This window comes from Sminthopsis crassicaudata, chromosome 4, assembly GCF_048593235.1.
Source record: "Sminthopsis crassicaudata isolate SCR6 chromosome 4, ASM4859323v1, whole genome shotgun sequence".
Taxonomy (NCBI): domain Eukaryota; kingdom Metazoa; phylum Chordata; class Mammalia; order Dasyuromorphia; family Dasyuridae; genus Sminthopsis; species Sminthopsis crassicaudata.
In genome coordinates this window covers 28419718-28431605 of record NC_133620.1, presented here as the reverse complement: position 1 = coordinate 28431605, position 11888 = coordinate 28419718, and the positions used below count along the sequence as shown (strand labels likewise).

Genomic DNA, 11888 nt, shown 5'->3' with positions numbered 1-11888 from the left:
AGTGTCCAGGTCTTCTGAGACCCAAGAAGCTCTTATAAGGATGGCTCTGACCAATAGGGAGAACCCCAAATTCCAAACGGGAAGGTCTCCATGCAGCTCGGGACACCTTGGAATCCCCTGCCCCGTCCTCCAAAGGGAGAAAGGGAACACAGGTGGGCGCCAGGCGCTTCGGCTCACCTTGAGATGTCTCCCCAGTACCACTCTGCATCAGGGAGGGAAAATCCTGAACTGTCTTTCAGGCCGTTGGCACCGGCTTGAGTCAAGGATTTGGGCGGCTTTGGCGGAAGAGCTGGGAGAGAAGAAACAGAAAGGATTGAAGGGCCACAAATTATTTGCTTCTGACTTGATTTCCCTCACCTCAGGTCACCCACTAACCAATGTACAAGTAAAATCTGCCAGTAATGTAAGTGTTGGAAAGGCCCCAAGACCTTTTAGGCCACTCACAGCCAAGCAGAGGCACCCTCAGACTCTATGAGAAGGCGCAGTTCATGGGGACTCCGTCAGGGAGTCCTAGTCTTTAGGCAAGACCTCCTGAGACTGAAATGAAATCTGTTTTCCTGCACCTCTACCCTGCCTGGACTCCCGCCTTAAGGAGAGGAGTAAAGCTTGTGTCTCTTCCACTGCACACACCAGCCCTTCTCCAATGCTCCACAGACATTACCCTCGGGCTCCTCTTCTGTGACTAGTAACTGCACACCATGTCACTCTACCCACTGAATATTCCATAGAACTGGCCACACCTGGCATGGAATGGCCCACGTGGCCAAAATGACACTGGCACTGAGAGCTGCTTTGTCACACTGAACTTCCAGACCCTTAGGACCTCCAGGTCCTATTCTATATTATTCTAAAGATTTCTTCGTCCTTCTTGGACTAGGGCATTTTATACTAACTGGGGAAAAAGAAACACCCTAACCTTCTGCTGGAGGATTAGGAGGAATTTGGGAAAAACTAATTTCCTCCTCCCTAAAAAGAACCTCCTTTTTTTAACTCTACCAGATGTTGAGCTTTCAAATGCCCTAAAACCAGTGCAGGAATATAAATGCACCACAGCAACTCAGATGTTAGCTGTAATTTTAAAAACACTTTAAAAAGCAGCAAACCTGAATTTTCCAACAGATCCTTGTAAAAGTATGTCTGCTTTTTTCATTTGAGGCGATGACCAAAGAATGACCTTCCAATCTCTGAGCTGGAAGGGTCCTGCCCTGTTACAAGCTCCCTTGGCCCTGGATGGTCTCTACTCACTCCTGCAATACTTGGCAAGTGACCCTGAGCTTCTGCTTGCCACCTCCAGGGCCCACTTTTGGGGTAATAAGGAAGAGCTTCCTTTTGCCAAGCCTAAATATGTCTTTCTGTAACTTTCCCCCATTTATCCTTGGTCTTCCCTTGGGGGCCAACCAAAATACTTATAATCTCTTTTGTTCAGGTAGTCCTGCAATATACTGGACTCTGTAGATATATCCTACATGACGTCTCTTGATTGCCCTTGTTATTGGAACCCCAAACTCTCCCTCTCTCCCAGCTGCCTCCCCTTCGTTAAGTCAACTGGTGATAAAAATCTTTTAGTCATGGGAACCAATGAAAAAAATATATCACTCTCATTCTTGTGTATCCCTCTCTGCTTCTGAAGAGGATGGGGGAGGTTTCAAACAATACAGCCCTTTTTTTTTTTAGCTTTTAACATTTATTTTTGTAAGATTGAGTTCCACATTTTCTTTTCTCCCTTCTTCCCTTATCTCTTCCCTCTTCAAGATAGCAAGCACTCTGATATAGGTTATATACGTACAATCATTGTGAACACATTTCTTTATTAGTCATGTTGTGAAAGAGTAATAAGGGAAAAACCCAAGAAAGAAAAATCAAACAGATCTTTTTTTTAAAAAGTGAAAATAATCTTCCATTCTCATTCAGTCTCCATAGGTTTTCTCTGGAAGCAAATGGCATTTTCCATCCGAAGTCTATTGGAATTGTCTTGGATCAGTGTATTGCCGAGAAGAACTAAATCTATCATAGAACACCACAGCTTTTAGGCCATTTACAAACTTAATTTGAACTCGGGTCCTCCTGAATTCAAGGCTGGTGCTCTATCCACTGCGCCACCTAGCTGCCCCATATTCATAAATTATGAACTAATATTGGTTATTAAGGACAAAGAGGTCCAGAGAATTTGATTTCATGAAAATGTGGTAAAAATTTCAAAAAAATGTGGGGAGAAACACATGGGAAAGTGTGTTTCAAGAAAAATGAAAGAGACCCCAAACTGGCAGATTCTTCACTTCTTGGTCATGAATGTATTCTTAAAAAAAAAAAAAAAAAAAAAAAAAGAATTAATAGGTTTGGGATATTATAAGCACAAAGAACAACTACAGGGAATGTAAAAGATAGAAAAATATTTACTATGGACATCAGAGGTATTCCTAAGCCAGCTATCTGTGGACAATGAGGCTGCTGACTCGTCAGAGCTAAGATAAAAAATTTAAATAAAAAAGAATAGTCATCAGAAAAGATTTGGTATTTAAGAATGAATATTTAGCCCTGAATAATCTGAATTATTGAAAATAAAAACGGGGAAATGGACAACAGAAATGACACTGACACCAAATGTTATAATTTCATCCAGAGTTAAACCCATGTAAATTAATGACTATAGAAAGAAGCCAAAAGATTTCAGAAAGTACCATCTTCAGCAAACATGTTTCATCTGCCAAATGGAGAGAGACAAAACTGCCTGGGGCGATGTTAGGTTAGAATAAACTTATCTGGATACTTCAGAGTAGTACTAATGTATAGAGAGAAGTAGAGAAGATGAGGTAATTCGAGATGAGCATCTTCTCTGAAGATGAGCATCTCGCAGTAGGAACTGGGAAGGTGCATGGTGAGGGAAAGCTGGATGAAACCCAGAGCCAGGAGGAGCTCCATTTGAGAAAAGGAGGAGACAAAATGGTTTGGAGTAATGGGCCAGTCACGTGGTAAGAGTGACTGAGATCAGGTAGAGCCACACTACCCTCAAGATGTTGAAAGAAAAGGAAGAAGGCTTCCAGGATGTTGGGCAGACCCTCAGGAAGAGGTTTTAGAAAGATATGGACAAGTGATGAGCAGGCGTGAATGGATTGTGAACTGCATAGTTCAAGGGAATGCATGAGAGCTCAGATCTACTTGAGTCTTCCCAAATCAATTGAAACCCATTTTGTTCTTTGCTATTATTAGGGGCATTTTGGATTTTTTTTTCTTTTAGAACTCTGAACTTCACACCAAATAATATTAGCATTCTCACCTACAGAAGAGAAAAGGAAAAGATTGTACACGAAGCCACAAATCTGTTATGCAAAGCTTACTATAATAAATTCAATGTCACTTTCAAAGCTGTCCTGAATGTTTCTCCTAGCATTCCTTCTATTTTCTAATGTGCATTTAAAATGCTTCAATAAACCTAATTTCTTTTGTTTTTGTTGGGGATGGGTAGGGAAGGACCTTTGTGGCAAATGTGGATTGGTGAGCAAAAACACCAATATGTTGGCCGTGTTTAAGAAAAAAGAAACAAAAGAAACGTCATTCTGATGCCTGAGTCTTTTAACAGGAAATGAATTTACTTTTATTATCAGGGTTCTAAAGTAGTGGTTTAAAAAATAAAAATATTTGGATTGATATCTTTTTGTTGATGTATTGCCTTCATTTCTCTTATATTTCATCCCCTTCCCTCTTCCAAAGAGCCATCCCTTACAGAAAAGGTTGTTGGCTTTTTTTTTTTTTTAAAGTGAGAGGGGTGGAATCAGCAAAATCAGTGAGCACATTTTTAAAAAGATGCTGTGTTCCAGACAAATCAAAGGTAAACTCTGAACTCTGACAAAGCATCTTGGGGAATGTAATTCCCTCCCCTCCGCCCTTAGCCTGGGTGATAAAGGATTATTCTCAGTGGGCACTGACTCTTGAAGTCTCTTTGCTTTACTTTATCATTTCTGCACAATATTAAATCTCTTGAATGTTTGTATTTTGCGTCCTCCTCACCTCACCATGAACATCAGAGGCATTTAACATTTGCTTGTTGAATTGTACCAAATCTAGGGCTTTCAGATACCTGGTCCAAGTTTTTCAACTCACTTGGTATTGACAGTTTCTGCAAAAGTTCTTAATTTCTTATAACTGAAGTTGCCTATTTTCTCTCTCCTTGATTAAAACATTCTCTTTCCATAGTTATGTGTTTATTTTCATTCTTTTTCTAAACTTTTAAAAAATATTGATGAAGGCTTTTATTCATTACATCCAGCCATTCTGGAGAGCGATTTGGAACTATGCTCAAAGAGTTATCCAACTCTGCAAACCCTTTGATCCAGCAGTGTTTCTGCTGGGCTTATCTCCCAAAGAGATATTAAAGGAGGGAAAGGGACCCGTATGTGCAGGAATGTTTGTGGCAGTCCTCTTTGTAGTGGCCAGAAACTGGAAACTGAGTGGATGCCCGTCAACTGGGGAATGGCTGAATAAATTGTGGTATATGAATATTATGGAATATCATTGTTCTGAAAGAAACAATCAGCAGGATGATTTCAGAAGGGCCTGGAGAGACTTACATGAACTGCTGCTGAGTGAAATGAGCAGGACCAGATCATCATTATATACTTCAACAACAATACCATATGATGATCAATTCTGATGGACTTCAACAATGAGATGAACCAAATCAGTTCCATTTGTTCAATAATGAATAGAACCAGCTACACCTAGCGAAAGAACTCTGGGAAATGAGCATGAACCACAACATAGCATTTCCAATCCCTGTTTTTGTCTGCATTTTTGATTTCCTTCTCAAGTTATTTTTACCTTATTTCAAAGTCCGATTCTTCTTGTGCAGCAAAATAACTGTATGGATATGTATACATATACTTTAACATGTATTGATCTACCTGCCATCTGGGGGAGGGGGTGGGGAGAAGGAGAGGGAAAATTGGAATAAAAGGTTTTGCAATTGTCAATGCTGACAAATTACCCATACATATATCTTGTAAATAAAAAGCTATAAAAAGGGCTTTTATTCCTGATTCAAGCCTTAGCACACATTCAGTTTTTGCAAAAGATTCCATGAAATTCTGAAAAATACATATATTCCCTAATAGTCTCATTGAGAAATCTCCGATAGTATTTTCAAAAACAAATTTTCCATTATTCTGTTCATCACTCTGTAGCTTCCTTCTAATTACTTTTTCTAATAGGTTGACCCAGTTCTCAGAGAGGAATATTAATGTTTTTCTGTAATTGTTCTAGAGGCTTGTGGATGGGTTAGTGGATAGAGAGCTGGCCTTGCGATTTAGGACCCGAGTCCAAACCCTCCTCGGATACTGACTAGATACTGGAGCCTCATCTATAAAAATAGGGATATTATAATAGCACTGCGCTCACAGGGTTGTTGTGTTGATCAAACACGATAATAGGTTTTGCAAACCTATGAGCGCTGAATGAATGTTAGCTGTTATTGCTCAGCATCTTTCTTTTTGCAATTCCCCTCGCTTTCAAAAACAAATCTGGAAGCTGACTGTGCCAATGGCTGTGGACTTAGCAGTGGCAGCATTTCATTTTTCTATGGCTCCTATAAACAGAATATCATAATAGCCCTTTTCCATTGACATCATCTGTTTGTGCTGCCGCATGACTTGAACTCATCATTGCGATCCCCCTCGTTTCTGGGACACATAGCAGCCTTGTGTTCTATCCCTCACTTGGATTCTGTTTAAATGTGTCTCTTATATGCAGCAAACTAACAAACTCAGTTTTCTTACCCATTCTTCCATCTTTTTTTAATTGGGAACTGACTCTGTCCACATTTGGGTCTATTATGTAATGTTTGGTCTCCCTTCCCCCCTCTAAAGTCAGTCCCTGGGGTATGAAGTGATCCCACTGTCTTCATAAACATCTACAAGCTCATCCCTCCCCTGTGCGTTTCTTCCTACTGTGCTGAAGAAAGGCTCCTCGAACCCAGCAAGGCTCTTCCCAGGTTTCTGGGACTGCCTCCAGTCTCCCTCTGTGCCCCTTCATCACGGCTGCACTGGCTCTCAGTGAGCATCCCCTAAGCCTCTGTCTGGGCCCTCTTCTCTAGACCATTTCCCTTTGTGATCTCACCAGCTCCCAGCATTCAATTATCTTTATGCAGATAAATCAGTCTCTTTACCAGACCCTAACCTCTTCTCAGGCCTGGGCTCTTTCAGCTTTACTGGCCATGGCGTGCATTGGCAAAAATGGATGGAGAAGTTCTGAAATCCAACATGGTCAAAACCAGGCTCATGATCCTTCCCTCGAACCCTGCCTCTCCCTAACTTCACTACTCCTTCCAAGGACCTTCACCTTTCTAGTCACAACTCTTGCCTCCTGACCCCACCCAAGTTGTTACCAAATCCTGTCACTTTTACCTTGCTAACGTCCTTCTAGGCTCACCCCCCTTTTTGGCTCTGAATGTCACCCCTGGTACAGGCCTGCATCACCGCATGCCTGGGCTACTGCAGCAGCTGTTGGGGGGGGGGGAATCCTGCCTGCCTCCAGTCTCCCACTTTGAGAGCCCCTTCACTCAGCTGTCCACTTGATCTTCCTTAAATATTTTAATCTGCTCCTGTAACTTCCTCTTGCTTTCAGGATCTAACATAAAAAGTCCTGTTTGGTGTTCAAAACCCCCAGCTGCTTCCCTCATCTTCCTTCTCCCCATTTCTGCTGTCATTCAGGGACCCTGCTCTCTTTTCTGCTCCTCACACACAATATTCCATCTCTGCTTTGAGCATTTTCTCTGGCTGTCTCCAGTACAGAGAATTGTCTCTGTCTTCTGATCTCAGCTAAAATTGCACTTTCTTGGGCTCTCCCACCCCACTAGTACCTTATGTAGAATCGTCACTTAACGAAGGCCTGTTCACTTACTGATTTTTCCTGATTCAGGGTGAACCAGATGCCTCTGAAGTCCTTGACAGTCTGTGATTTGGTCACTGATCAGGAACATGGTCCAGGATACGTTCAGTTCCTGACCCAGAGTAGGAGCTTCATAAATGTCTATGCTGGCTTTTCTGGGTGCCAGGAGTAGCCTTCCCCTCCCTTTACCCTTGTTCTGCCTCTCTACTTCTGTGGCCTCAGGACTTGCCCCTTCCTTGAATTTGATCCAGTTCCAGCTCCGGGTCCTGATCTTTCTTTCTCTCACATTTCCTTAGACTGAATTCAAGATTGTAAAAATCTTATCCTGACTCCCTCACCCCAGGTCTGGCACTAGTGGAACCAAAAAGTTTTTCCTCTACAGAATCACACCCTCTAAAATAATGATCTTCTATTGCAAGGACATCAACTCTTTCCCAAATCATATAAACAGATTTTTTTTTTAAATCAAAAAATTAACTTTGTTTAGCTATAATTAGATGCAAAATTTGGTTTCATTGCTTGGAATTTTCTTGTAAATTTTGACTGCTTAATTTTCTATAGTTTAGCTTTAGTTTCTTTTTAAGGCATGATTTTAATTCCTTCTTTGTAGCTGAAACCCATCTTATTTTACTGATAATTGAGTTCAGCTTTCTAAGACATCTTGTTTTAGGACACAAATTAGTTTTGCTTTTTCGAATATCCTATGCCATTCCTTCCTTTAATTTCACATAATGTAGCGATTCTCCACAATTCAGATGTCTATTCCTTGGTATGTCAAGGATTTTCTTTTGGCAACTGTATTAGTTGTTGTTGGACAGCATATGACCAATGTATGCATACTACATACATTGTAACATACTACATTTCGGCCACAACATTTCCTGGTGAATGAAACTTTGGGCTTCTGTTTCATAAATGTTAGTCCTTTGCTCTGGACAGTTTCTTAGACTAATATCTTCAAGTTTGGTCTTTACACTTTTCATATCACTAAGTTCCTTTGTCAGACTTACGAGCGTACATCCTCTTTTCCAATGTCTGAGAGACCTCTAAGACTATCTTATTGTCTTGCTCTTTGCCCGCACCCTGGAATTCTGTCCGTCTGTCCCTATGGCAGAGCTCGGCTCCTCAGGGAGCCTCTCTAGCTAGGCAGACTCTACCCAAGAGATGGCCCCCATCCCCAAGTGTGTGACAGAGGACAGGGAATCAATCTGGCATGAAATTCTAAAGACACAAAGGTAACAAGTGGCATTTGTCTCAAGAGACTGATGTGAATGATAGGAGACTCCCTCCCCCACTGAGAGTTGGTTCTGAGACCTGATCTCAGAGGAACAGCAGAAAGGTATGGTGCAGTCCTGGAAAAGATCACAGGAGGATGCCCTCCCTTACCCTCTGCCCTCCGCCCTCTGGCCAGGACCAGTGACTTACAGGGAGTCCATAACCAAAAGGAAACTAAGATGGTGAGAGCTCGAGCTGCTGTCCCAGAGGGAACCCAAGGCCCTGAGGTTCAGGCCTAGCACTTGTACCCACTGAACAGGGCAAGGAGGCTGCAAACCAGAGGCCAGGGAGCAGAACTCTAGACTAGGCTGTGACTACTTTAAGGACAAGTAAGGTAGACTAATTTTGTTTCCTTTTTTCAACAAAGTAATGAACTGACAGATGAAAGGAAACAGTTATAAATATAATTAATTTAGGCTTTAGGAGAGCAATTAATGAACTGAATTAGACTCTTTTTGTGGAAAGGATGGAGAGAGGAGGCTCACATGTGAACACAATGAAATGGATTCAGAACTGGCCAAGCGGATGTAGCCTTCACGATGTACAACAATGCGTTGCTGATCTCCAGGACGGCGTCTTAGGAATCCATTCTGGGATCTGTGCTGTCTAACACAATTTGTGTGTTGATGACTTTGATAAAGTCATTGGCAAATGATTTGCAGATGATAAAATTGACAAGAATAACTAACTCACAAAACGACAGAGTTGAGATCTAAAAGTTCTTAGAACAGTGGGTTAAATCTAAGAAGATGGAGGAATATTGATTAGATAGTAGCTCATCTGAAAATAATCTGGAGGGCCTGCAAGCCCACTGAAGCCATAGGGTAATATGGTCTCCAGAAAAGCAAATGCAGAATCACAAGATGATCCAAATCCCTGATGGCGCCTCTTCCACTGCGTCAGTTCCTTTCTTATCCACTCAAACATTTTCTTTCGACCAGACTTGTTACAACTTCACCCTTTAGGGTTAGGGTTAGGCTCATCCGACCTCTTCCCCTCCTCATTATTCTCTTGGATGCCCCTGACCCTGAAGGTCTGTTCCCCCTGACCTCAGTTAGAAGGGCAGTCGAGGCCTGTCACACTGCTCTTCTCTAGACCCTTACCTCATATAAAGAGCCAGAAGACTCTCCTACTCCTAATAACCCGAACAACAGGAAATGAAGTTAGTCTGGAGGACGGAGGCCAGTCACTGCTTCCATTTCTAACACATTCTAGAATTTGGCCAAGGAGTGGAGGAAGTTCACTGGTCTGTGGTTTAATGACTTCACTCTCTTCACTTTCTTTTTTTATCATCAGGGATGTGCCTTTCTCCAATCCTATGATGCTGAATGGCTCAGCAACCAAAACCGCCCACCCTTTCCATACCCCCTCAATATGGTTCATCTGGGCCTGGTCATTTGAGTTCATTAGATACAGCCAAGAATTCTCTTGATAACTAAAATATGGAGGAAGGTAGAAATATCCTTTTGACCCTTTTTGCTCCATATTTCTTCTCTCCCTCTGGCTTTGTCTGCACCTATCCTAATAACTGCTCCAAAGCAATTTTAAAAGGAAAATGAGAAAAAAAAAAAAGGGCCCAAAGCCCTGACGGAGTCCAGGCAGGCAAGGTTTTCATGCTGCATGCTCCGCACCCCCAGCACCAGCTGGTCACAGAGCGGGCGCGGAGTAGACACTGCTCCCCGAGTCTGGCATCAGACGCAGCAGCCCCGGCTCTTCACAGGGGATCTCTGCGAAAGCCTTCCATCGCTTTGTTCCCAAATGAATTGTCTGTAATGAAACGGACGGAGCTGACTCACTCTTTCCTATCCCACAGCCACGACCTTTCAGCACTTCTCCCGGACTCTGGTCACATGAGGAGAGGAGTAGGAAGGAAGCCTGGAAAGGGAGGTGAGATCCAGATGGCAAAGACACCCCGAAGCAATGGGGCCCACTGAAAGCTGGTGAGCCATGGACAGAGCTGGGCTCTAGGAAGATCACCTTGGCCGCTGCCACGCGGGGAACAAACCGGAGAGAGAAGGAAAGCATTAATGGCCCTGGGAAGGCCCGGGTCAGAGGCACGAGGACTGGCCCTAGGATGGATCCTGGGTTGGCGCACAAGGCAGATGCAAGAAACGGGGTATGAAGAGGATCACCAATCAGCTGAGTGACTTACCAAGCATTTATTAAACCCTTCCTGTATGCCCTGTGTGAGGGGCACAAAGAGGAACAGGCAGCAGCTGTCCCTCCTCTCTGTGTTGGTATTTACTACAGTAAAACTTCAACAGTGGCAGGACTTGGGGGGCAGGGGGCGGTGGAGAAGCAAAGAGTCTGCAGAGCGGCAAACCAGAAGGACGGGGGAGAGCTCCACAGAAACAAGGAGATGGGGCATGGGGCACATGGGGGCACCATGGGCCTGTTTTGGATATGTGGAATTTGCCATTTCTCTTCTGGGCGGAGGCCACAGAGAGATGGCGGACAGCCCCGGACCTCAAGGATACAGGTGGAGGCTCTGGGATGTCTGTACCGAGCTGCTCCTGGGGCTCTCGGGAGGCGATTCCCTCGTCTGCCAGTGAGGGGGTACTCACGCAGCACCTAGCCAGAGGCGCGCATGGAAACCGTGGCGGCCAAATCCAGGACGACAAGAGGGAGCCTGCGCCTGCTCTCCTTTTACAAGTGAGCATCAGCATTCACCACTTGCTTCTAAAACAGAAGTGGTCTTTGTATTCTCGCTACATTGGGACAAAGGGACTCCCCCATTTCGACAGTGAGGCCCATCAGCCAACAGGAACTAGAGCTCTGCCGAGGCACTGACTCTCAGCTCTGTCTGCCTCCACACTATGAATTCAGAGGGATTTCCAGGAGTTATTAGCAACTGCAGCAACACTTTCCCAAAGCAGAGACAAAATCACACACCTGGAGCCTGGCTAGGCTATTCATATGCTAGAATCTTCAAACACGGGGAAAGGCCTAGAAAAACTGCAGGTTTCCCCAGGGAAGGAATAATACAGTGAGCAATAGTTATTTGGACTTCTGGCTTCCTGAGTCTAGCACTTTGGGGGACAGGGAGAGGAAGGAGGGTGTACCTTTTAATTTTGCTCTGACTTTATTAGGCATCTATTTGGCTTTAAATTAAGCTCTTTCTGACAGGCAAAAAGGGGACCCTGTGACAAAGCTCATCGGCATCCCTTTGCATGTGTGAGGGGGTGCCCTGGGCCCGGGCTCTGTGGCCCAGCCGGCGGGCCTCACTGAGTGACAGGAGAATCTGCACTCCACAGAACAGAAGTCATTTGAGAAGCTAGCCTACCTCCTGTGGCCTGCTCCCGGGCAACCTCGGGCCTCTCTCAGCCCCACCAGCCAACCTGCTTTCAGAGCAAAATCCCAAACCCAAACCCGGCGTCATCATCGCTGGGGGCAAGGCCACTTTCTGAATGAGAAGGCAGAGGGACCGATGGCGGCCAGGCTGGGGGCGAGCACGCTTTGGCCGCGGACACGGGACGGAGCAAGGCCATTTCCAGGTAGATTCAGACGAACCTCGGGCTCAGCAAACCCAACGCCGAGTTTCTCTCCGGAGACGTGGCCACCATGATTATAGTTTTTCAGAGTTACAAGGCTGGTTCTTGACTTCTTCTGTTTAATTTAGCTGCCCCTCCAAAGGGAAATGCCCAAACATCAGGCCCGGTCATAATGAGCCTGGAAGGATTAATCATAAAGCAAACCCGCCTTTTGGCTTTAAAACTCAAATCTGGCATCAGAGA

At 44.2% G+C, this 11888-nt stretch overlaps 1 protein-coding gene across 1 annotated transcript in view; it reads right to left on the bottom strand.

The window, feature by feature from the left end:
• PIK3R3 (phosphoinositide-3-kinase regulatory subunit 3) overlaps nucleotides 1-11888 on the bottom strand; it is a 52592-nt gene that overhangs the window by 16777 nt on the left and 23927 nt on the right. The window contains 1 exon segment of the mRNA XM_074266064.1: nucleotides 178-289. Within this exon segment, the coding sequence (XP_074122165.1) occupies nucleotides 178-289 (112 nt within the window).